This window comes from Natator depressus, chromosome 18, assembly GCF_965152275.1.
Source record: "Natator depressus isolate rNatDep1 chromosome 18, rNatDep2.hap1, whole genome shotgun sequence".
Lineage (NCBI taxonomy): Eukaryota > Metazoa > Chordata > Testudines > Cheloniidae > Natator > Natator depressus.
In genome coordinates this window covers 14,946,065-14,972,447 of record NC_134251.1, presented here as the reverse complement: position 1 = coordinate 14,972,447, position 26,383 = coordinate 14,946,065, and the positions used below count along the sequence as shown (strand labels likewise).

Sequence of the window (26,383 nt, the reverse complement as noted above, 5' to 3'; positions counted from 1 at the left end):
CCCTCCAACCCATCAGGCTAAATGGCCTAGCTGGGGTTTGCCAGCAGAGCGATCACAGGTTTAGAAGATCTGCCCGCGGCAGTTCTAGATGGGTTCATGCCACCTCGTCTCAAGAATGGGTGTCAGAGAAAAGGAGCCACACGGTGTTGCGTCTTTCCAGGAAGGAGAGCAGACAAAGCCGCTCTGCTCCCTCTTCGGCCAGCAGAGAAATGGCGGGGGGGAGGGTGGAACCCCGCCGGCTCAGGCTGCAAGAGGGAAGGGAGGGAGCGTGCGTGTGTGAACCAGCGATTTAGCTCAGGGGAGAAAGAGAAATGAATCAGGCTGAGAAATAGATCACTGGGTCAGGGAGGCGCTTCTCCACGAGGCAGCTGCAGGAAGCAGAAGAGGCTCCAGTGATTTGCTTACTAGTGCATCCCAAGTGCAGAAAAACCAAGCATCAGGAAGCGATCCTGTACTTACCATCCTGCGGCAGTGGCGGTGGTGGGGGGAAATAGTTACCGGGCTTGTCTGCAAAGAAACAAACACAGGGGAGATCAGAGACTCCTCCGGCACTGGCACAACCCTCCCGCCTCTCTGCAAAGCACTGCCCATGGTTAGAGCATGGTATTAAAAACTTCTCTAGGGTCCTTCACCCAAGGATCTCAAAGCTTAAGCCTCACATCCGCCCCTGGGGATGTAGGCCCAGAGAGGCTAAGCAACCGCCCCCAGGTGACAGAGCAAGCCAGTTGTAATCAGGAGGAGAATCCAGGAGTTCTGGCTTTGCTGCTGAACTGCGGATCCCAAAACATTTTCACGAGACTCATTTGGCTTCAGAACTGATGATTCAGAGTTTCCTACCGAACTGAACCTCTGTGCCAGGCAACACTGACGAACCAGGAGCAGGCATTGCGAACTGGGGCTGTAAGTCAAACCTGGCTCTGGCAAAGCCTTTCCACCATTCGGGGAGGTTATTTCTTGCTGCCTTGGGCAATTACATGTCATTTCATCAAGGCCACCCAGCTCAGCTGTGATGCAAATCAAACTATTTATTACCTATCACCCAAGAGCCTCCCAAGACGCCAATTCATCAACACATTCAAGTTGATCAGCAACACGATTTTGAGAGCCACAGCCATGCATGCAAGGAGGAGGCGTGGCAGGGTGGTGGTGGGGAAAACAGTAAGACAAATGGATAGCCTGAGCCATGGGGAGATGCAAGATGCAGACCATGTGACTGAAAAGGATCTAGGGCCTGAAGGATCCTACAGAATTACGAACCAAGCCGTGGGGAGAGAAGCCTAATAAGTTACAAGCCCTCCCTCTGAAAATAAATCAGAACCTGATGGACGGAGGGGGCTTCTCCAAAATGCATTTTGCTAGCTCAGGGGCCTGCTCCCTTCGTCCCTGCCTATCGTATTTCCCCATAGAAAACATCTTCGCCTCCAGCTCCTGAATTAGGGTGGAGCAATCTAGTTACCCGCATCTTTCGCAAGTGGCTTGCCCAAGGTCAGAAAGCGAGACTAAGGCAGAGGTAAAAATTGACCCCGGGGCTCCCGAGGGCCAATCCAGTGCTGTAGCCACCAGACTGTCCTTCGAGAAACACTGTCTGGACCCTGCCCCATACAACGCTGGTTTTTAGCTACCGTTCACAGAGCCCTAACTGCACTCAGGTGGGAGGCGCTAGCATTTCCAGATGCCAGGGATTTGTTTTCCCGGCCTCCCCCTCTCCCACGTGCTCTCTCGCAGCAATCGTTTGAGACCCAGAGAAGTTTCCTGGCCAAGGGTACAGCAGAGGAACATTTGCTCTGAAGGCTTCAGAGGAAAGCCGCAGCCTGATGGATTTCTCCTCTCCGCGCTGTGTAACCAAGCCTGGTACCGAGGAGATGCTGGCACGGGGTGTTAGACACCTGTGCTGAGACACGCTCGGAGTGGACCTGGCAGAATAACGGAGAGGCCTGTACTTGCCACTAGCCCAGACTCTGGTGTCAGTCACCACCCTCAGCCGCTCGCTCCCCAGAGCCAGCAGGACCAGCAACCAGGGGAGGCCTACGCCTCCTTGCACTCACACCAACTCTTGCTGACCTCTGGAGGAGGGACAGGGAAGAGAACAGGGATCCTGGAGCCTCTGGCCATCAGGCACACCGCACCCCAACAACACGCACGGAACAGCAGAGAGAGGGTGACGGGGAGCAGGGGATTAAGTGTCTTGCCCAAGGCCAGCCAGTGGCAGAAGCAGTCGCGTGGTATGGAGCTCACAGAAGCTCCTGGCTCCCAGCCCTATGCTCAGACCACACTTCCCTTCACACACAGCCCTAGCAGAACCATGATCACAGTAGCTGCCTCTCTCCTCCCTTCTAACAGCTGCCCTGACAGTTTCTCCTGTGCCTGGACCGTAGGGCCCCAGGCAGGAGGAAATGCAGCCCCTGCCCAGGAAGGGGAGCCTGCAGTGCTGGGGGGGAAGCACGGGCCAAACAAACCACACTTCGGTTTCCTCCTCCAACAGCTGGGCTCGGGCAGCAGCCCTTGGGAGACAGAGCGAAGGAGGGGCTGGGACTGAAAAGGAGCAAGGATCCCAGCTCTCAGTCACACCCGTCTCCGCTCCAGTGCTGGGCAGCGCTGGGTAGAGAACGGGCCGTGGGAGGGGTTCAAAGAGCAGCAGGACGGACCCAACAACAGGCCGGGAAAGGAGGGAGACCGGGCAGAGAGGCACTGGCTCAACTCGGAGACACCGACTGGCCTTTAGGAAGAGATGGCAACACCCAGGAGAGGAGGGGGAATCCCAGCCTGCGGCACATGGTGGCTATTGGGATCTAGGCTCGGACTGGGAGGGACAATCAGGAGTCCTGATTTAAAGCCCCCGCCCCCGCCCAACCCTCACAGATCCCCTCCCCCTCCCACCATAGACCCTCGATGCCCAGGGACACCTACAGTTATTGAGGAAAAGCACCACAGCAAACACCAGGGTGGAGGTGGCCAGGAGGATGAGGCAGATGTTGCAGGGGATCATGAAATAGCGCACCACCAGGGAGACCTTGTGCTGGTACATCCGGTCCCGCTCCAAGGGGCCGGGCGCCATGGGGTACTGGCAGGCCGTCATGCCGCTGCTGGCAAGGGCCCAGCCGTCCGCTGGTACATCCAAGGCAGAGGACCCAGCAGGGGTGCAGGAGACCCCCCCTCCTCTTCCGGAGCTGCAGGGAGCTACGTTTCCCCAGGGATTCCCATCCTCATGTATGGACGGGGCTGGCTCGGCTCACTTGCAGGAGGAAGAGTTTACAGCCACACACTCCATCTCTACGACCCAGGCAGCGCCGCAGGTGTTAGGACCCAGGGCCTGACCTGGAGCCCGAGGGGCCAGTCAGGTAAAACTCTGGAAAGCCTCGCCCAGTCTCAGCTTCAGAAATCCCCTTGGAGCCAGAGATTGCAGGCGGGGACCTGAGGATCAACATTAACAAACAAAGCAAACAACTCCCAGGGACGCAGAGGATCAAAGACCTCCCAGCTTTTGAGCCCCAACCTGCCAGGGGCTAGCGCTGAGGGAAGAAATTCGGATGAGCAGCGACGTCTCACTGGGTCACCCACCCAGCTGCGGGAGCTCTGATTCCAGAGACAGGGGCCTGCCCCCAGAAGTGGGAGAACTTGTCAAGGACACACAAGCTGGACACCTCCATGCAGAAGAAAGGTCCCTATTTCGGGGCTGCTCCAGATGGGTGTGGCTGCCCCGTTAGTGCCCCAAGTTCAGGTGCTGGATGGGTCTCGCTGCTGGGATGCTGAGTTTCTTTGGTCCATGTGTCTGACTGTAAAGCCTAGACGGACCCAGGAGTGCCAGTCTCTGCCCCTGCCAGCTGAGACCTGCTGGCCAAACACAGGGGGCTTAACTAGCAGTTTGCCCACGTTCCAGCCCAGGGCAGATCTCCTGCCACACTTCCCTCTTCAAAGTGGTGGCAAAGTCCATCCCTGCTCGGCTCCGGCATCCTAGACAGCTGCTGGCAAGCGGCTCTCCTCCTCCGTCCCTGCAGCGGCCAGCTCCTTCGCACCCCTCCGCCCCTCCTCAGAGCAGGGACTTCGGGAGGGGGCCCGGGCTTCGCTTCCCCTCCTTCCCGCGCCACCTGCTCTCAGAGCCTGCCCGCAGAGAGCACGGCGACCTGACACAACCACGCCGGCTGGGACGGGCCAGCTCCCCTCCTCACGCCGCTCGGACATGCCCGTCCTGCCAGGAGAGATCCCGATTCCTCGCTGAGCCAGGCATCAAGGGATGCACACCCGAATGCTAACTGAGCCACCGGGGGCGGCAGCAGCTCGGGTCGGTGGGTGGGAAGGAGCGGAGCTTAGAGACCTCGTTCCAGAGCCCGGGGGCTCTCGCTCGCACAGCAGAAGGTTTGTGCAGCCCAAACCAAAAAGCAACTGTGTTGTTACCTCTCTCGCGCCCAACTTGCTTTATCTGCTGCCAGCGCCTAGCTGGGGTTGGTGGGTGGGGCAGGGGGAGAAGGCCAGGAGCATGTTATTGTTCGGTGCCCCTCTCCATCCCAGGCTTTGCACTGACTTCACGCACCCCCGTTCCGATTCCTCCAGGCGAGCTCGCGGGGGCAGCGGGGCATCCCTGGGAGAGCTCCGGCGAACGCCCAGCGTCCCTTCGCAACACCGTCAAACCGCCCCCAAACGGGAGAGCGGTGCGGGGATGCGAGGAGGGAGGCAGGGAAGGAAAACAGCCCCGGCTCCAGGACCAGCAGCCAGCCAGCGCAGCGAGAAGCCAACTCAAACAAAGGCGAGGAGGCTTGGGGGAATTCTCTGCCCTGGCTCCTCGGGGGAGTTCTTCGCAGGCGAGAGCACAAAGGGAAACGGGGAGGGGGCCCTTTGCACCTCAGCTAGGCTGCTCTGCCCCCACCCCACGGCTCCGGAGCCACAGCCACCTGTGTGCAGCTCCGCGGAGGCGTGGGGCTGAGCCGGGATCGACCGGGAGCTGCTGGGATATTCCGCTCACTTCTGTCTCTCCTCCCGAGAGCATGAAAAGCAGGAAAAAAAAACCTCCTCCCCCCCCCCGCAGCTTTCCATTCGAGCACTAAAGATGTGGAGAGGGGCGGAGACTGCACTGTCAAAACTCATTATGCCTCCCCCTGAGCAGCGTGCTCCTGCCCCCTGCGCCCCCTCCAATCCCGCCGGAGGGGTGTGGGGAACGGGAAGCCTCCCCCGCTGTGTGGGGAGGGGAGGGGCCCCGCTCCCCCCTCGTGGCCTGAGACCCCAGAGGAGGGAAGCTTTCAAGACACAAGAGCACCCGCAGAACAGACCGGCTGGCCCTGCGAGGGTTCACGCGGGGCGAATAAAAGCCCCAGCCCCTTTGGGCCCCACCGCGGGAGATTTCTGGCAAAGAGAGGGTTAAGGACAACGCTCTAGGCCCTGGGCTCAGCTCACCGTAGACTCGCGCTGAGGAATGCAGAGCCCCATCCCAAGCCCAGCAAAAGCAAATGAGACTCCCCCACGGCGGCCAGTGGGCTTGGGATCAGGCCCGTTAAGCTGCGGGGTTGGTAAAGACAGAGGGTCAAGCGGGTAAGCGGCTTCCCCAGCAGGGGGCGCACGGGTTCCATAGGGCCCTGGCTGGAGATGAGAACCAGAGCAAGCATCCAGGGTCCTGGCAAGGAGTTTCCACCTGGCATGGGGGATTGGGGGTCGGGGAAGCAGCAGAGGAGAGACTGACGCTTCCGCAGACCGGCGTCCTGAGCCAGCGAGCAGCTGTGCCTCCGGGGATTGTCATGCACCTCCGTGTCGCCACCGCCCCTTGGCAGGACGCCGATGGAGCACGGTCACGGCCTGAGCGCCCGCACCAAGCATAATCCTGCCACATTAGACACCAGAAAGCTGCCCGGGGACGAGCCGGGCTTTGAGCCAGAGGGGAGTCGGGACCAAGGGCACGACACCATCGGTGAAGTGCCTGGGACAGGAGCAGAAGGGAAAGAAGAGAGTCCCCCCCAGCCCTGGAGCAAGATGGCCCCAGCGCTGGCCGAGGCCCAAGAAAGGGGCATGTGTCCTAAAAAACAACGCTGGCCAGATGCAGTGGGGGCAATGAAGTCAATGAACCAGCTCCCGTTGACTTCACCCTCCCTTGGCAACACGGCGCCCGTCCAGTCGAGCGCCAGCCCCTGGCGGAGGGCAGCAGTGGCATGGCGCTGCTATGACGCTCACTCTCTCCAAGCAGGTTATTGACACCATCGACACCATGGATCCGGGGCGCTGGGACCTGCCACGATGCTAATTCCAGCCCACAAAGCTTCTCATCAGGCTGAAACAGATCCCTGGGGGTGGGGGGGGAGTCACCCCACACAGGGAAGGCTCCCCGGGCTCTGACCCTTTGCAACGCAGCTGGGGAGGCAGGAGTCGGCCGTGAACACAGGCACCTGGGGTCAGGGGGCAGAGCGCGGTCCTCGTGCCACGGCTCAGCTGACACTCTGCCGACGCAGGAGATGTTCTGTGCTTCAGGCTCCACGCAGGGAGGGAGGGAAAGCTACGGAGATCCCCCCTGCCACACCGGCAACTGCCATCTGCTTATCCTGGGTCCCATGCTGATTGCGCTGGCGGAGGGGGGGGTGCTTTTTGCAGATACAAAGCAGGGGGAACCAGGGAGGAAGAGCTGGCTGGTGTCAGACTTGGAGGCCTCTGGCAAAGGCAGCTTCTGAAATACGTTCCGGCATCTCCAGCTTGAGTCGCTTTCCATCAGGCAGCTGTCGCAGCCAGGGAAACCAGATAGCTTCTCCTCTGCAGCTGCCAGCCCGTGCCGTGGCCTGCTCCGTGCCCCATGAGGGAGCAACGCTGCCCCAGCTGAGCCTTCCACGAGCCCCGGCCAGAGCTCCACTCGGGAAGCCTTCCCGAAGGCAGGGCTATTTTTAGTGGAGCAGCCTTGGCAGAGACCGGGAACGAGGGGGCGCCTGAGCCCCACGCTTCCTCTGTGGAGACGCCTGGCGGGTTAGTCACCAGAACGTCAGCCTCCCACCAGCCTGAAAAGGAGGCGGGGTGTCCCCCTCCAGCTCCAGCCTGCCTCTCTGGGGCTGACCCCCTGGTCACCTGGGCGGTTTATCGGGAGGGAGGGCCACACCTGTCATGCACAAGGACGAGCAGATTCCAACCCCCCTCCTCTTCAGTGCCCAGCCAGCAGCCAGAGGAGCCTAAGCAGCTCCCTGCACGTGGCACACACCACGGCCTGGAGGTCAGGGAGGAGGCAGGTGGAGAAAGTCAAGCTACAGCTGTGGGCAGCTCAGGGAACTGCCTTAAACCCACAGACCAACCCTAGTCGGCTCAGAGGCCTGCAGGACTCAGCTGTGCTGGGGACAGGAGACCGAGGTCTCCCCACTTCTCCCCTGGTCGCTGCTCCTCCTGTGTGCTCAGGGCCAGGCCCCAGCCCTAGCCCCCTTGATGCTGCGACGCGGAAGAGCCAAGCCGCTCACTGGACGGCCACGCTGGCCCCTCCATCCCGGCTCCGAACTGAAAGGACAAACCCCCAGCAAGAGGAGAACGGGATTCGCTGTGTCCCTTGGCCCAGCCCCCGAACGCAGGGACCGATCCTGCCGCCGCAGCGCACACTGGGCACCAATCCCAGCAGCACGCACCCAGCAGGGCCATGGGAAGGCTCCAAGGACCCAGCAGAGCTGGCAGCAGGAAGCCCCCTTGGAACGAGGACGAGGACAGTGAACAAGATGGGAAATGAGCGGGCTGGGAACCAGTCCCCTTCCACATGGAGAGGAGCAGCCAAGAGCCTGCTCCCGAAGGAGGCAGGGGTTACGGGGGTGGGCTGAGACCCACCCCCACAACTCACTCCAGAGAGCACAAGGGGAGCCTTTGCCACCTGCTCTGCCTTGCCGCCACACACAGATGCCTTTGCTGGCCTGAGGGAAGGGCTAGAGTCCAGTGCCCTGCCCTTCCCATTCCCTCCGCCCGCCCCGTCCCCCACCAAGTGTGCTTCAGAAGCATTAAGGCATTTCTAGTGCTTTAATTCTCTGCCCAGCTCAGGTCCGAGACCCTTGACTCTAGGCACCCCGCCGAGGGGGTTCTTGGGGGACCCAGATTGAAACCCAAGCACTTCCCAAAGCAGGAGAATAAGCTGGTAGTTAAACACACCAGGCTCCTGGGTCCTACCCCTAGCCCTGCTCCAGGCTCCCGCTGGAAGTTCAGGCAAGTCCAGCCTCTGCAAAGCGGGGAGAGAACGGGCCTTCCACGCTGCCCAGGGGCATTGATGGCTGAGAGGGAGCAGTAATACTGAAAGGCCTGTGAGAACTCAAGGAGGAAGGGGCACAGGAGTGCAGTGTATTGTTCTGGGATGCAAGCAGCATTCACCGCCACCTGCCACAAGACCACGGCTAGGCTGTCCCCCAGGCTGTCAGCACAGCTCGGATTTCAGAGGCCAATCCGCCAGGCTAAATCCAAAGGCTTGGCTGCAAATACAAACAGTGCAAGCAGCAAGCAAGGCCATTTGCGTAGCCCTCTTTGCATGTTTCCATGTGCACATCAGGCACACCATTCCTCCCTTTCTTCCAGGATTTCCAAGGCCTCTGTCCCCGCAAGCCTTTTGGGGGGCCACTTTTGGGGGCAGAACCACACCATGCCGGAACCACCTTAGCTCCCTGGAAGCGCAGGTTCCAATCCCAGCACCGAGAGCTCAGCTCTTCCTCCTTTCAAGGGGGATGAATTAATGCAGTTGACCCAAGGCAGGTCTTGCAGAGGAGACCTTACAAACCAAGCCCCAGCCTGCTCTACGGAGTGGTTACACACCCCATTGTGTATGTCTCGGAGTTTCCCTCTGTGTACAGGCCAAAGTCTCCTCCTCAGTTCCCAATCGCTCTGTGCTGGTCACCCATCCATCCCCTTTGCTGCTGCCCTCCACCCCAGAGGTGGCTGCATTGCCGCGCAGTTACATGGATATAGCCATTCACAAATTACGGGATCCTTTCCTATCAACTATGAGCACCCCAGGAAAAGCGTGCTCCCTGCCCAGCGCCCTCTGCTGGTCTTCCCTAGAACCTGCACTTGGAGTTTTCCATTAGGCTCCTCCCGCTCCAACACCGAGCGTAGGGGGGACAGAGCAGAAAAGATGAGCAGAAATTAAAGAGACAAAAATGCTCATCAACAGGTAATACAGCTCTGCCAGATTCTGAGCCCTTCGCTGGTCTTGCTGCAGAAAAACAGTCAGGGAGATCCTGCCAGGCGGCCCAGATACTGCACATCCTTTCCAATCTCTGAACAGCCATTTGCAGCTAAGGGACGGGGATGAGAGCTGAGCGCCCCCCGCGTTCCCCCATCAAGAATTGGCTTCCTCCAGCCTGGGGGAGGGAGAATGCTGAAAACTTTGATATCCTCCACACACACACTCCTAACTTCAAACGGGAGGGTCCATTTCAACCCCCTCTAGAGCAGCTGCAGGAAGGATCTGAGACGGCCACAGCTAGGACAGTTTGCAATGGACCAGTGCATCCCCCTAGGAGAGGAGGCTTGCTAGGATTTATGGGGACTCTAAGCCCCTCCTGCCCCAGACTTCGGGAGCAGGGGCGAGAACCCCCATCCCTTCACTGGGAGGTCACAGTGTAAGAGCATCCCCATAGACTGCTCCTGCTCTACTCCCAGCCAGCATCAGTGTCTTGGAAGTAGGCTGCAGGGCTTCCTGGCAGCGGTAGGTCAATTAGCACCACTGGTATCCAGCGGCAGGCAGGGAATGAGCCCACCAGAGGCCCCGGTGCAGCTGGGATGGGGACAGCAGCATGGCGTTAGGCTGAGGGCTATTTAGAAGCGAGGAATCAAGAGGGCACACTTGGGATAGGAGACAATGCAGCAGCCGCTCACTCTGGCCTTGGCCTCTTCCCTCCCGACCTCGCCCCTCCAGCAATGAAAGGGCCCCAACCGTTCCCTTGTCAGGGGAGGGCCAGCCACCCAAATGGGACCATTGTACACTCAGAGGGGCGGGGAGAGGTGTGGGCTGCTCTGCCCCAGCCCTCCCCACACGTGGAAGAGGCTCCGGGAGGGAAGGGAAGAGCTGAAGGGGTATTTCAGCCTGAGAACACCCCCAATTTCAATGAGCAGAACTCAATGAGAAGGGGCCAGGACAAAAGGTCCCAAAAAGGCAACCCAAGGGGGAGTAGGACATCCCCCCACACCCCCGCCATTCTTAAACTGCCACGCGGATGTTCCCCTCGGCTGCATTGTTCCAGGCTAATCTTACACGACACCTGTCACCATGTTATCCAGCCACCTGCCTCACGCACCCTTCCCTCCTCATCCCCAATCCCCACGGCGCCCGTCACCATAGTATCCAGCCACCTGCCTCACGCACCCTTCCCTCCTCAACCCCAATCCCCACAGCGACCGTCACTGTGATATCTAACCACCTGCCTCACATGCCCCCCACAGCGCCTGTCATGATGGTATCCAGTTACCTGTCTCACACCCACCCCCAACCCCCACAGTGCCCATCACCGTGGTACCCAGCCACCTGCCTCATGTGATCTCCTTCAATTCCCCCCCCACACACACACGGTTGCATCTTTTACCTGTGCCTCATGCCAAGTGATCTTCCACTCCCTGGTTCCAGCCCCCCCACCTCAGAGCAAAGCCTCGGAGAGTTCCCCTGCTTCACACATAGCCAGAGAGCTCCACCCGCTGCTCCAGGGGAACTCAAACCCCACTGAAGTGGGGTGATGGCAGGACCAATTTAATGCCATCAGGCACAGCTGCCGCTGGTTCATTATGGAGAGCTTCCCTCCCCTCCCCCAGCTTTCTAAACTGGAGTGTTTAATTCATTAAGGCCTCTGTGTGGTCACCGGCCCTTTTAAAGCCCAGCGCTGCTAATGGGTTTATTTCTAAGCACTCCCAGCAAGGATTTAACAGCTGCTGCCACTGGAGCAGAAACGGGTCTTATTCTCCTGCTTCTGTAACTCAGGGCTGTGCAGGGGCCACGAACTTCTCCAGGGTCTGCGATGGCCACAGCTGCGTCCCAGTGCCTACAGGAGATGCGCCGTGGCCAGCCACCGAGCTCGGCTGGGGGCAGGGCCTCGGATGAGTCGTGGCCTCCTCGAGAAGGATTCTGTGCAGAACGTGCCCTCTACAACCCACACCGGCCTGTGGGGTGGGGAAGAGGGGGGGTGGGGAGGTATTTGCCGCCTACTTCTGTCCCTAAGCTCTCGGATCTGATGGCCATCAGCCCCAAGGCTGGACGACTGAAGGAAGGGGCAGATAATTAAGCACTGAAGTTCTCACTGGCCTGATCAAGGGGGCGTGGGGCTGTTGAGGGCTGGGGGGCAGGGATGGCATGTGTGGGGAGCCCCCCCAACATGCATACAGAGAGGAAGAGCAATGGTCAGAGTAAAGTGACCTTTCACAGCTGAGGATGGTATAACTGGCCCATAGACACTTCACATGGGCTCCTCTGCACCGGGCCGGATTCCCGTGGGAGAGGGATCCTCCAGGGGTGCTCAGATCCAGGAACAATGGGCGCCGTACAAGACCCAAACCGAGGACAGGACCCCCCCACCCCATCCAGGCACGCAGCTCTGTGTTCACCCCAAGGTGCCATGCTGCAGCATCCCCACCCCATCAGTGAGTCACATCTGTACTGCAGGGAGGGGGATTGACAGACTCCGCGGGTCTCTGAGGGGCACCTGTCCTGCCACGATCCCCTTAGGGGACTGGTTTATTTGGGAGGTAGCCAATCCCCATTTCCCCCGCCCTGTTCTCCCTGGCCAGAATGACCGCGGAGAGCAACCTCAGCAGAGACCCGGAGATCAATGGCACTTTGGAGCCTGACTGACAGCTGCCAATCCCCTCACTCTGACACACAGAGCCAGAGGCCCTGCAGAAAGCAGCAGCCCCAGCTCCCAAAGCTGCCTGGTGCCCGCTCGCTGCCTGGCCGCACTCTCTCTAATCCAGTTTGGCAGTGGGGTAATTGGTATTGGACAGCACCCCACGGCTACGGTGCCAGTTGCAGCATCCTCTGGGGAACCCATTTAAAGGGTTAATGGCAGCCCCCCCACCCAGCACCCCCTTGTGTGGTTTTACAGGCTAATTACCAGCATTAGGAAGAAAAGCAGGGGAGGGGAAGGAGACTGGGGGTTTTAATGATTTCATTTAACACTTGGCAGGACCCAGCTTGCTTCCTGCTGAGCAACGCCTGGAAGTAAAGAGCGTTTCGAACCCGGCGCTGGGGAGGGGAGAGCGAGTGCGCGCCGGGGAGGGGGCACCGGGGAGGGGGCCCCAAGCCCTGGAAAGCCAAGCTGGCATACGTACTGGGAGCAGAACAAGAGTGCTAATGAAGGCCTCTCCTAATTAACAGCCGCACCGGGGGGCACTCAGTGTGAGGCTGCTCCTGAGACCAGGGGGTTTTCCTGCTTAATGACTTCGTACCCATATGAACACATTGAAGGGGGGGGGGATGGTTTTAGCCCATAGCACAGGTTGGGCAGGAGCACACGGAGAGCTCAGCTTGTTTGCTGCCTTTTGGATGGATCCGGGGCAGGCGGTGGGACCTTCGCTGGGCCGGCGGCACTGCTCAGAGAGAGGGGCGAGGGGGCAGCTCATGGGGAGATACAGGTTTCGCAGCCAGAGCAGCTGCCTCCCCACTCCCCCCCTCCCATATCTGACAGGAGACATGAGGGGCGCAGATCTTGGCTCCCACAGGATGCAGCACCACGGGGTCTGGGCGAAGGCAGGGACTCTCCCTCCGCACCGAGGAGTCTCAATTGTCAAGCTGCCCCTTCAACCTCAGTGCCACCAGGCCGCCCCGGGGAAGGGATGGAGTGAAGGGGCCCAGCCCGATCTGCCCATATGGTCCTACTGGGAGGAAGCAGCAGCTCAGCCAGGTTGATCCAGTGCTGGCCCGAGGCTCTGGACTAGGCAGCCTGCTGGACGTCACGGCGGCCAGCACTGCTCCAGGGTTAGGGTCAGACTCCAGCCCGGGGAGCGCTCCCACGCCATGCTGCCAGCCCAGCACTCATCCCGCGCTCAGCCCTGCCGCATCCGAGCTCCTTGCGTGATCAGTGAAGAGCAGCAAACTCGCCTGGTGCCCTGAGAGGGCTGGGCCACTTGCCAAGCATGTGCCCACAAAACTCTCTCCTCGCTTAGAACCCCGGCCCCGGCCGGTCAGTCGCTGTGACCGCTAGGACACACAGCCATCTTCCCAGGGGCTAGGAGCGACTTACAATTGCCAGTATCCCTGTCATCCTCAGCACAGTGCTGAGTAGAGAGCAGAGCAGCACGGGGCACCGATTGGGGCTAGGCCCTGCCCTTGGAGTAGGAGCTACTGCATAGAACTTCTTAGCAGCTCAATATTATGGGGTGCTACAAGCGTGGCGCTCCACAGGGCCTCCACAACAGCTGGACACCCCCACACTCACCCCCACACACCCCATAATTTCGCTGCACCCTTGCTGTTCTCTACCCTGAATACATGGCTCACACAGAATCAGGTTTTGCGAATACAGACTAAACATTTTCTGTCCTTGGCCACATAGCGGGAGGTCTGACCAAGGGGCACTGACCCTTTGCCATCTCCTACCCCTCAGCACGATGGTCCCAGACACACAGACCAATGGCCTGGGGCCTGTCCCTGCCCCACAGGGAAGGAACAGTTGAGTTAGGGTGGTTTTCCCATCGATGGACACAGTAGCGCTTCTCTCCAACCCTGCACCAGCATAAGCCTTCCCCAGGGACAGCCCATCAGCCCGCTGCAGCGACTCCCCCTGGACCCCCAGGCTACAACCCCAGGGAGCCTGGCTAGACTTGGTCTCACATGCCCTGTGCCGCAGCCTAGCCAGAGGGAGCGCATTGCCGGGCGAAGCAGGAGCTGGGACCGGCGCAGATGGAGACACAGCAACGGGCAGGGGAGGCAAGAGGGCTGCAGGCCAGGCAACCCCCTCCAGGTTTGCAAAAATTCCCCACTCGTTCCTATGACCCTCTCCAGGCTACAGCCAAGGCTCTGGGCTTTACTGAGACCCAGTGCAGGTCTCTCTGCAGAGACACCGCCACCAAGCACTACACTGAGATTTATAGCAGGAGCCAACTCCCGGGCAATGCTGACAGCAGAGATGATGGTGGATGGGGATCATACCAAACCAGGAGTGCCAGACCAACAAGCCTTGGAGCCTGAAGACCTTTGGGCTGCGCAGGCTTCTCCCTCCTGCTTCCCCCCAGTGCCCCTGCCCTCGGGGGAGAAGCTTGTCCACTTGAGCCACGCAGGCCCTGGGCTCTCTGCAAAGCGGCATGCAAATGCCAACCCCACTCATGGCTTCTGCTGGAGACGCACTCCAGCTAGAAACCAGAAACCAAACTCGTGTCACACAGGCCACCGAGCAGCCCTCAGATAGTGACCAAAACTTTCCCATTGCCGCCGCTCTGGCTCACGGAGTCAGTGATAGTGAAAGGCTCCAAAACCCCTGAGCCAGCCGGTGTCCTGGGCAATCTTAAAGCCAGAGTTAAAGATCTGGATGAAAAGCCAGCAACACATGGGGGGCTTCCCACCCAGCTGGCTCAGCAGAGCATGTCAGACTCCAGTGCCCAGCCAATACGGGGAGGAGAGAGGCCCTCTACCATCCGCCTCTCCAAACTAGAGACAGGTCAGACACCTTCAAACTATGGCATAATTCTGATCCAGCTGCTGCAGCTGCAGCCAGCTCCAATCAGCCCTGCTCCTCTGGCCCCCATGGTTGTTAAGGGGGCAAGGGAGGTCAGACCACATACCCCATGGTGGCCAAGCTAAGACAGAGAAGCAGGACAGGACGTATAAAACATCAACATGCTAGCACAAATCAGTCCAGAATCTCCACCCCGCGGGCAAACCAGCCAGCCCTCGCATGGGAGGGGTCTGGAAAAAACCTTCAGCAGCAACCAGATTCAGCCCCCACCTGCTAGTTCCCCTCCTGCAGTGTAAAGTGCCTCTTCCAGGACTGGGAAGCCATCAGCCATGGAGCAGGCACGTGTTGCCTATACACAGGGAGAGAGTCCCCTTCTCTCTGACAGATGTTCCGGCACAGAAACAACACAGAGCTGACATCTGCTCCGCTGGAGACGCAACAGAGAATTGGATTTTACGATTTTTGTTATATCATTTAATTGGCAATTACTTAAATGTGGGGTTTACGCAGGGAAATTGACATCCAGAAGTAAGAGCATTAGATTGCAGCCTGAAAGCAGCCACACCAGGGAGGGAAGGCGAAGCAAGCCCCAATGGATCTCAGCCCTGCGCTGCGGCACCTCCTGCTGGTTCAGCCCTGGGAACCTGTCCACACGCACTCCTGTAGCCCTTAGAGCTAGCTGGTCTCGCTTCTCTCCTGGCCAAAGCGGAAGTTCAGCTAGACTGATACAAGGTAGCGTTGCACAACGCTCACGCTGAGGCCAACACAGTGTTGGTATGGGCACAGATACAAGCCTGTGGTCTGTTTCATTTTTACTTTGTCTGACCCTATTTGCCAGGATATTGTCCAAGGAGTGTCAGTTCTGCAACAGCCTCCGCACAGCTACCGACTCCTAACCCTACAGGAGAGAGCTGTACTATTTCTTAGATGGCCTTTTTATAGGCTTCTTTGAACCATCCTATGCCATTTCTCTCTTCTATGGGAAATGGACTTAATACCAGTATACGAAATGAAGAACAGCTAGAGAGAGGGGGTCAATAACCATCCCCAAACAGTACAAGAACAAGGGGACAGTCAATGAAGTTGGCAGGTGGCAAACTCAAAGCTGCTAAAAGGAAAGCTAGACCTCATACAAGACAGTTAGCTCTTGGTCTCAATTATACCTCGTGGCAATGAGTTCCACTGGTTAACAGGATTCAGAAAGGACTGGGCCTTTACATGAGAATAGGCTGAGTTATAAAAAACATTTTAAAATACTAGCTTTGGAAAGGTTACAAACCCTCCCACTTCAAGGCATAAACCAAACCTCTAACTATGATGGTGGGGGAGGAAGAAATTTAATCTGTCCTCCCCAAAATCCCATAACTGCCTGGGGCAGGAGTTTTTTTCTTCTGAAACATCTGGAGAGAGACTATTGGACTGCATGGGCCCTTGGTCTGAACCAATCTGAAAATCCCAATGTTGCTATGGGAGGAGTCAAATAAACCTATACAAGGATCGTATTCTTCATTACGTTGTAGAGGGTCAGGGAGGAGAGACTCCTACAGAGCTGCATTCCATTGCTAGGGCCTTCTACCGGATTTATCCATTGCCAATCCTAAGCATTAAAAAAATAAACCAGGAGTCAGGTCCCTCCAAAAACCATGAGACCTGCTTGCGAGCCAGGAGATTGTGAAAGCAAATCACAGTTGGGCTCTTTTTATTTACTGACCTTCTGGGTCTGATCCTTTCGCGGTCGCAGAGAAAAGCTTGAAAATGTGGCCCCTAGAGTTGGAAACTCGCTGCTCTTTTCACATGAAAGCTGAGACACTCATGTGACTCCAGGAGCTAAAGCTTTGAGGACACTGAATATTGAGACTCACGATAAAGCTACAAGAGCTGGCATACTATCAGGCTTTCCTGTATGCTCTATTCCCCCCTTACCCCCGCCCCCCAGTCCTAGCAGTTCTACATTAGGAATTTGATGCAGCCTCACCAGAGAAAAAGAAAAATCCCTTTTTCTCACCCCAGTTTGCTCCCCGGCATGAAAACGTAACACGCAGAATTCCCCACACCCCACCAGTGGCCATTCAGCTTCCGAGCTTTTCCTTCTCTTGTGATGTAACAGCACCATCTGCTGATCTCTCAGACACATGCACCAGACCTGCCGGCTAGAAAGCAAGGGGCCCAAAGGCTGCAGCAATTTGGGGCAATGCTGTATAGACGGGATTTGTGTTGTAATGGAGCGGTGATCGGCGAGGATTTCACCGTGGCTACAGGAGCTCCATGGCACTGTTGGGTTAGAGGCCCAATCCACCAGCTCCCAGAGCACCTGCCTCCTCTCCATTAGCGAAGAGAGGATCCTCCCAGGATTTAGCCTTTGTTTCTGTTCACAGAATGATCCAGCTTGGCCATTAGTGATTTATGCCGACAAAATTTCCACCCCAAGTTGGTCTGCAAGCACTAGCTCATTCACCTGGTGTGCGACCGGCCAGGCCAGTCGCACGGACTTGCTGGTGTTCCCCAACTGTAGTGGCATGACCCTGCCAGCCCGGTGGGGTACAGCAGCTGCTCGGAGTCCGTTTCTCCCCACTGGCCGTCCGCACTGCCCCGCTCAGGGAGCGTCGCCACTTGAAACACGGCGGGCACAGGCACGGGGCTGCAGTTGTGCTTCAGCATAGACACCCCGGACGGTGACCGGGGGGAGGGGGGGGGTCCTCCCAGCGGCTCCGGGCCCCCCCAAAGAGACCGCAGCTAGGCCAGTGGAAGAATTCTTCCCTTGACGCAGCGCCATCCACAGCGGGGGTTAGGTTGGCTTCATGGCCTGGCTGCGGGGGGTGGATTTTTCCCTTCCCTGAAGCAAGGTAGCTAGGTCGACCGAACTTTTCAGTGTAGCCCAGGCCTCAACCACCAACACCTCCAGACTGGCGGCGAATTAGCCCTCTAGCTAGGTTACGAGCTCTTCTACCCATCCCGGGTACCCAAACTTCCAAACAAACCCTTCCCTTTCCTTTGGGAGACCTCCCCTGACCCCAGCCAGCCTCCTTTCCCACAGAGAGCACTCTCCATCCCTCCACCCACCCAGCTGAGCAGGGCTCTCCCTTTTTGCTCCCCCCAGAAGCCCGATTCCTGCCCCATGAGATGCAGGGGCGGCTGACTGGGGCCCCACTATCCCATTAACCCTTTCCTGCTTTGTCTGGGGTTTGTATGCCCCGTTGCCATCACCAGCCTGTTGCAGAGCCATGTCAGCCGCCCCCACCCCAGAGGACAATTAATGAGCAAACCCTTTTTGGGGTGAAAAGCCATTGTGCTAAATTAATTAAAGCCACTGGCATCCATTATCCTTTCTCAGTGCAGGGGGTGACTAGGCTAGCTGACCTCTCGCGGTCCTGCCTTCCTACGATTGATGACGTTTTCCCCAAAGATGAACCAGCTGTCACCCACTGCCTCGTTTAGACACAGACCCCGTTTGACCTCCCCTGGTTATTAGCAGTGTGGGATTTACAACACAAGTGCTGATTCCAGGCACAGACACAAGAGAAGGAAAGGTACCCACACCTCCAAGGCGATCCTTCAGCCTCACCACACACGGGTGCTGCCTGCCAGAAGATCGCGAGTGGCGAGCAGTTGGATACCACTTGCTACAAGGGACCTGCTGGGAAACTGATAAGGGGTCCCCGAGCCTTCAGAGACAGGCAGGACAAATGAATCAGGCCACCTGGGATCGAGAGCAAGAGAGGGACCACACGGGGGGATGGGGGGGGGGGGGATGTCCCTGTGCAAAACGCTTTAGTGCTAACGCCACAGCAAATCCTTCCCAACCAGCACAGAGGCCCAGGGGCTAAGCCCACTTCAGACTAGGTACAGTGTGGTGGTGAGAAAAAGGAGACCAGGAAACTACCTGCAGCAAAAGTAGAGATGCCCAAACCCTGGCAGCACCCCAAGGGCAGGAGTCCCTGCTTGGATGTGCCAGCTTTGCCAAGAGCAGCGGGCAGAGGAGGCGAGGGGAGGGCAGGGTGTGCAAACCCTCCGAACAGCGCTCAGGAGCCAACCTGCTGGCCCCTAGCTGGAACCACGCAAAGAGGGGGCAGGGCCAGAAATAGAAACTAAGGGCCAGCCTGGCAGACATTTAACACTCTTTACCAATTGGCTGGGGGCAGAGAGTGCTCGGTGCCCCACAGGGCCACACCCTCCAGGAGGCAGGATTTCTGCTTAGCTGTCACTGCTCCCACCGAGCCCCTCCTCTGCAGGCACAAGGTCCTGGCAGTCTGGTTGCATTATACGGCCTGTCCTTTCCCCCGACCCCAGAGTGGTTACACCACCATGCACCCTCGCTCTCTCCCTCCACTCCCCCTGCAAACCAGTTTGCACGGGACAATCCAGCACCAGCATGGGCGGGCAGGGCTTTTCCTCCCAGGGGAGATGCTGCTTAGCCGCTGGAGCACAAGACTTGGAGTCCCTGTCTATGCTACTGGCTGCATGTCATTGGGTAAGTCCCTTCACCTCCATGCCTCAGTTTCCCCACTCTACGGTGAGGATCATCTTGACCTGTCCTACGGGGGTGCCAGGAGGCTTCATCCATCAATTCACACAGCAGCTTCCGCCAGAGGATCCCAAAGACTTTCCAGAGGGATCCTTGCAGAAGCAGCTCTTCCTATGCCCCAAACAGCAGAACACACCCCAGCAGGGAGCTCTGGGGAAGGGGACGGAGAGAGGGGCTGGCCTTCGCAGGAGGTGGCAAAGGGGCAGTTTGCTGAGCACCCCACACTAAGGAGCATACATGGAGGTAAGGAGGGGAGCAGCACCCAGCTAAGCACCTGGCACCGCTGCTGGGCTTCTCACACGCACAGGATTAAGGCTGTACCAGCCGCTGGCTGCAGACGCAGGAATGTCAGCCCCGGGCTCCCGGCCAAGAGGAGTCAGGCACAGCCTTTCAAACGGAGCCGCTCCTGGCTGCTGGGTTTCGAGCCTTGTCGTTAACGGCTTCCCATAAACTAGACAAACCCCGGGAGCCGCAGAGCTGGCACGGGGCAGGCCTGGTGGGAGTGCTCTCCGCCAGGAGTTACCCCGCTAAGGGCACTCGGAGGGAGGGGTGGGGGAGCAAGAGAAAGGGGGAGACATGGAGACTTTTTCATCCGAAATAACCCGCTCCTCACCAGCCGCAGCCTCTCTGCGGGGCACAGGGACGCCAGCACCCCGGCAGACATTCCGCAGAGGGGAGCTTTGGCACCCTCGGCTGACCTGCTTTGGGGCTGGTGGGCAGGGCAGGCAAAGGGGGCAACCCCGACATGCCGACAACAAGAAGGGGAGAGCGCCTAGCCGCACCCGACCGCGGCTAACGAGGCAGCCAGACAGAGCCCTGGCGAGCTGAGGGGGCAGGGGCAAAGAATGGAAAGCTCAATAAGGGATGTTACCCGTCTAGCAGTGGGAATGTTTGAGAGGACCCAGCCAGCTTCCAGGGGATATGGTTTGTGCTGGTGCTCACAACTTCAACACACGCCCATGCACCCAGCTTTCAGCCAGTGGTTCTCTAACATGTCCAGGGCAGGGCCAGTTTCCCTGGAGAGCCCCCCGGCCCCTACGACATTGCTCGGTGCCTCGGAAGCAAGGGAGCTTTGGGACAGCATTAGAGAGGAGGATGGAAATAAACAGGCTGTGTGCTGAGGGTGCAGCTGGTCAGCTACAGACACACCCATGGCGTATCTGCTGTTTGTTTGGTCTCCCTGGCTGCAGGGCTTCCCGTTCCTATGGACCCCGTCTGCCCTCTCTGCCGGCAGGGCTGGCTGCTCCTGTCTCGGCCAGGCTGCATTACCAGCTGGGCACATCCTCCTCTGGGGCTTTGCCGGGCCTCCAGTTTGGGGGTTACAGCCCCAGCGCAGGAGAGGGGTGAGGCAGCCACACAAGGTGCAGAAGGGGGATTTCTCTATTTTCCCTGTCATTCCCTCCCACCACCACCCCCGTTATCAAAGTCAAATAACTTCAGGAATCCAGGACTGAGCTGCACCTAGCTGGGGGTATGAAGGACAAACGCCAGGAGCCAGACGGAAGCAGCTCCACGGACGGTCAGAGTTCGAGAAACTCAGCAGGGATGGAGAAAGTGCAGAGCGGAGCACCGGTCGAGTGCTTGAAATGGAGACTTGTGACCCATGAGGCAAGATGGGCCCAGGAATAAATCTACTGCAGGTCACCAGGAGGGGGTGTCAATTCCCCCCACACACACACACACGCAGTTCGGCCCAAGGAGCGCAGGGATCAGTGCGTTTCTCCCTTTCCCCAGACCCTCCTCCCGGGAATGCAGTCAGGGGCCTGCAGGCCTCGGCCATGCCACCTCTGAACAGGGTCAGGATCCCAACAGGAGTACGGGAAAAGCAGTGGGAGGGGGTGGATGGTACAAACAGAATCAGCTGCTCCGAAAGGCACAATACGCACAGGACGAGTTGGGGAAGGCGAGCGCTGGACAAGCTGCCTTTTGTCTGGCAGAGGAAGGCTTTGTGCGGAGAGATCACCTACGTGCGTCACATAAAGAGGCCCATGCATGATTCATGGAGACCCAGAAAAGGACGGGCAAGAAAGCACCGGAATCCAGCCCCCTTTTCTCATCCCACCACCCAAAGCCCAGGCTGGCGGGTGGAAAGCGGGAGGGGCCCTGCGATTGTGCTGCCAGCTGCGCATGTAAATAAAATATTAACCCCATTGTCTTGAGCACAGATCAGAATATGCCCCAGGTGCAATGGGATGGCACGCCACAGAGAGGGGCGGGAGCGAGCAGCCAGACGGGGGCTCAGAGAGCGAACGTGGCCCGGGAGCTGTCAGGAGCACTTAGTGCCACCGCTCACAGCACCCCCCACGAGAACAGGGGAGATGTTCCAACTTAAAAAATGAAATATTCATGCTGAGCGACGCTTGGTGAGCCGGCACGGGAGAAGGACCATAACAAGCTGCAGCCAGCAGGGGGCACCCTTGGGCTTGGTTCGGTCCCTTTCCTAGGTGCATTGCCAGGGAGCCGCCTCTTTCAGAGAAGGGGTGGCTTTAAGGTCACTTCGGTCTCCCAGCTCCTACCCGCTAGGCCAGACTGCCCAGGTCCCCGTGGCGACAGGCGCAGGCCAGCGGGACAATTCAGAGCGGGCTCTCCTCGGGTGCCCCAAGCCAGGGTTTTGGCTCATTGACTGTCCCTTTATTCAGTGCAAGCAGCGGCTTATGGGCTCAGCTTCGCCAGACAGCGCTTCTGCGGCCAGCTGTGAGTAATGGACGTGCAATGGCACAAGACGAGCGTGGGCTGCAGCCAGGCAGGTGAGCGCCAGCCCGAGAGGTGGAGTCCATGGGAGACTGATGCAAAGGAGAAGGAAGCTGAAGAGAGCACAACAATACAGGGGGTGTGCAATACACACACACACACACACACACACACCATGTCTCCCCCACGTCCGTCCCCCTGTATCCAATAATCCCTGAGGTGCAGAGTTAGAAAGGACACCCATCCTCAGGCCACAGAGACCAGGGGCCTTGGCCATGTGATGGCTCCAGCAAACACCCGTGCAGGCCTGACATGCTGCTTTCAGGAGGGGCAGTGGCGTAGATGCCAACACTTTGCACTTGCCTTGTCCTCTGCACCCGCCGGGGGATACAGAGTGAGCTATCCGTGTGAATGTTTGTGGAGGGCCCCCCCCGCCGGGGTGAGAAATGAACAGACAAACACAGCCATGTTCCGAATTCCTTCCTCACATACTCTCCATATCTGCAGCCGCTAAACAAAGGAGCCGGCAGCATCCCCTTCACGCCCAGCATCCGGGGATTCCCAGCACCATGGATCACAGGGGAGCGGGCACCCATCCAGCCGGCGGCCGTTTGCACAGCGCACCCTTGCCTTGCCCTCTATGGCTGAGCCAAGCGAACACGTGGGGTTTGTTTTAATGATGGGGCTTCTCCCTTTAACACCAACATCAGCCCACGTGACAGCTGGGGGCGAAGAGCCAAGCTGTTAAGGATACAGCCTGGGGAGACTAGGTGATTTGGAAATCAGACAGGCAGGGGAAGGACTGGGATTGGGGGCACTGAAAGGCTTCCAAACTACATCAGGTTCTGAGTACAGTGTGGGGAGGGAGGATCTTTGGAAGGTGCTTCCACCCTCACCTCCAGCTGAGATGCAGGGCAGAAACACAGCCCTTGGCATCTCCTCTTCCTCTCTGCTCGCACTGGCATTTCACCTGCTCAGCTGCAGCGGGGGTAGACGGTGCCACTAAAATCCAAGGCCTTGTCTACATGGGGAAAGTTGTCCCGGTTGAAACGACAGGGGTGATTTTAAACGGATATCACTAAAACCAGTGAAAACTCCTACATGGAGACTCTGGTTTAAGAGAGGCTTATTATTGGGCATTAGCTTAAATCGGTGAGGAAGCAGGGTAACGAAATGGAAATAAGCCCTCAAACCAAAATCAGAACATCCGCACACAGGGTTTGCACCAGTTTAAATAAACCAGTTTAAAAACCAATGCAAGTTAAATCAGTACCACTTTCCCATGTAGACAAGGGCTAACTCAGCTCACACACTGCTCCAACCGTTACCACCCATTTTAAAGCTTACACCCATTTTAATTCAATGCCCTTTGGCATCCATTGCCCCTGCCAGCCCCGCACGGGGCAGGAAAGCATTTCCCAGCCATGCGATCCAACAGAGCCAGCAGAGTTAAAGAAGTGAGCTCTCCATTCCCTCCCCCACAAGCCAAGGAAGAGAGCTCTAGCTGTGTAACTGGTCGGTCACTGTAAAAGGGTTACCTCTGCATAGCCATCTGCAATCTGCCTCCTACTCACTATGAGGCCTCTAGGGAAATCAAAAATGGGCTCGTCTTTCCCTGCCCTTCCTCAGAGTGGCCCAGCCAGCTGGTAAGCACAGGCTGTCTCCTCCTGTGAGCAAGTACAAGGGACACCCGATCTCTCCTCCCTGCATGGCCAAGGCTGAGAATGGGGCAAACCCAGACTCTGGGCTGGCTGCACTTCACGCACTGACTCCATCTCCTTCCCTTGGAACGGTTTCTTAAGGGGGGGGCGAGCTGGGGATCTGAGACAAAAACCAGAAACAGACACAGTTTGTTCTCAGAACATAAAAAAGCCCAGTGAGAAGCAGCTCCCTGGGAGGGGAACGGGCACAGAGAGAACAGCCCCAGCCCATCTGGTCTGACTATCAGGGTCAATCACACCCCACCCCAGGCAGCCGGGCCCCTCCCACGCAGGAGCTGCGGTCCCAAGATCCAACTGGGTTTCTAGGAATACCTCCTGGGCATTTGGGCTAATTCCCTTTCAGACGTCCAGTCCCCTGGCTTGCCCACCTCCTCACCCCGGCTTTTCAGCCCACCAGTCATTTGGGGGCTGGACGGATGCTGGAAGGGGGTTTTGTTAATATCTCTGCCATCCCCAGCTCCTGCCAGCTGGGGAGAGGCCTTCAGCAGACCTCTCACCTCAGAGGGGAGCTTGTGCCAAGCCCTGACCTTCCCCTATGCAGTCAGTCAGTGCGTGGGGAGCAGGGAGAGCAGACGGGGCTGAGAGCCGGGGGAGAGGGAGCCCTTGCCCTCCCCAATGCTGCAGGAAGGGGAGGAGCTGCCCCCATACCACCACTGCACTGTCCCTTGAAGAAGGTGGGAGTGCAGGCTGGGATTTCAGAGCACCCAACGTCCTGGCAGTCCCAGCCGGCCTCCACTCAGTCTCTGCCTGTCAGTAGGCAAGTTCCCAGAGACGCTGGCTCTGACTGTGCAAATCTAACCCCAGGAGCGTCACAAGGATCCAACTGAGGAAATTCGCTCCAGAGTCTGACGGTGAGAAATCGAAAGCAAGAGACACACATACGTGCGTGCAGCACCCTGCACAGAGCACTACTGTAGGAGCTCAGGTTCTGGCTTCCCTAACAAGCCAGGGCTATGCCACAGACGCCGGTCCACCTTACAAATACACATGGCAGCAGGGGCCAGATCCTCAGCCAGCGTTAGACTCGGCTGAGGGCCATGCTGAGTTACACCAGCTGAGGTTTAAAACTACCAGCGCTGCGGCTTCCCTGCCCCTCTCAGCTTATCTAAGTCCCAGCCGGGGAGGTGGCCTGAAATGCTGGGATACAGGGTGCTGCACGCACTAAGCCAATGCCGGGAGGCTCTGCCCCTTTCAGGCGGGTGAATTCTTTGTGTGGAACACATCCCAGTTTACATGAACTGATCAAACGTCTGGCTGAAGGTTGGTGTGTTTGTTTTTGACCTTGTAACCCGAAAATCCTCCAGAAGAATCCACATGCACACAGCACAATTCTCCCTGCTCCCTTCAACCCAGCCTTCTGGGTGAGGGAACGGCCAGAAACTGAAACACAGCCCCTGGGAGACAATCAAACACCACCACAAGAGGGAAGAATGGGATGCAGAGTAGGCTGGCAGACCCCTCGGCCTTTTACTCTCCCGGGAGGCCAGGGAAGGTGAGGATGGAGTCGTACCTGGGGCGAGGGCTAGGTGACAGACCTCTTTAGATCACAGCTCCGTGTCTGCACAATTCCGATGGCTGAGCACTGCCGTTGGCCCATTGCAAGGAGATTAAACGGACAATGGCTTTAAGCCTGGCTCCGGAAGGCCACCCAGTGGGCTAGTTAGTGGGCAGAAGGTAAGAGTCAGACCCTCATGGGAGCGATCCAGGAAACATCCAAGGGCAGACGGTCTTTCAAACTGTGATCTAATGGCAGTCGTGACCCCCAGAGGTGCATGCCCGCCCGAAAGCCAGCAGGAGACCACCTAGGAATGGGCAAACTTGCACCCACCTCCGGAAGGCTCCCTATTGCTCAGGCACATCCCAAGTTGGATGCAGAACCTTAAATGGAGTGGATGGGGGGCTGGGGGAGGAGAAGACTATCGGAGATTGGTTTGATGGTGGATGGAAGAATGGCATTAGGATGATACACCATCACTTACCCGCGAGAAGCCTCCTATGTTCTTTAGAAAGCAGGGGGAGAAAAAGGAGAGAACAAACAGTTAGCACAGCAACACAGACAGTGGGACCAAAGCTCTCCCAGCCCCACAAAGCACTCTTCTCCTGCAGCCCTGCTTCCATCTGCCCCTTTGAGGGACTGCAGCTCCCTCTCCTTTTCCCAGCCCAAACCTGGGCCCTGTGGCAACCACTCCAACCCATCTGGATCCTGCTCTCACCTCCGCCTCCCTGCAGGCTTGCGAGAGTTTAAGTGGCAGTGGAGCCCCTACAGTATTTCCATTCCAGGGGTGCAAGCCCACATCCTGCTCCCCCTGGGGGGCACCCCATTATAGCTGGGACGATGGCTTGAGTTTCTTTGGGATGGATCCTCCATTCCTAGGTAAGGCCCAGATAACACTGAGTAGCACGTGGAGGGAGTGAAATGGGAGGGAGGGAGGAAAGAGGGGAGCTGATACCCCAATATAGGGTAGCCTCCATGGTTGGAACCATGAACTGCTACTTGGAATTTACATTAAGAAGGAAGAGAAGGGGTCAGAAGAGTGACACCCCAAAAAAAGCCCCCCGTGTGTATGGAAGATACAAAGCTAGGCAGTGTTTAGGGTGGTGAACTGGGACTCGGCAGTATTCCATTCTATTCCTTGGGGAAATCATGTTCCCCCCACCCCGGGGTTCTGTTTCTCCTGCCCTTGGTCTGGGCTCAGGGCAGGGAGCATCTCTTATTAGGTGTCTGTACAGAACCTAGCTTGTGAGCTTGGCTAAGGCCGGTATGCAGCACTGCCCTACAGAAGGTCAAACCTCAGGAGAAATATGCAGAAAGCGGAGGACAAAACAAAACATTGCATCCAATATTCAAAATGAGACAAAGCATTGGGGGGTTGGGG

At 58.0% G+C, this 26,383-nt stretch overlaps 1 protein-coding gene across 9 annotated transcripts in view; it reads right to left on the bottom strand.

Annotated features, from left to right (window-relative positions):
* Window positions 1-26,383, bottom strand: part of AGRN (agrin) — a 221,863-nt gene that overhangs the window by 108,632 nt on the left and 86,848 nt on the right. For 5 of the 9 annotated variants that reach the window (XM_074975398.1, XM_074975399.1, XM_074975401.1 and 2 more), the window contains exons 3-4: window positions 25,487-25,507; window positions 460-507 (exon numbers count right to left, since the gene is read on the bottom strand). In XM_074975398.1, coding sequence (XP_074831499.1) covers window positions 460-507; window positions 25,487-25,507 — 69 coding nt within the window. Of the gene's footprint in view, window positions 1-459; window positions 508-2,907; window positions 4,930-25,486; window positions 25,508-26,383 lie in introns of those variants that run through there. The other 4 variants (XM_074975400.1, XM_074975405.1, XM_074975404.1 and 1 more) reach the window with 3 other exon arrangements.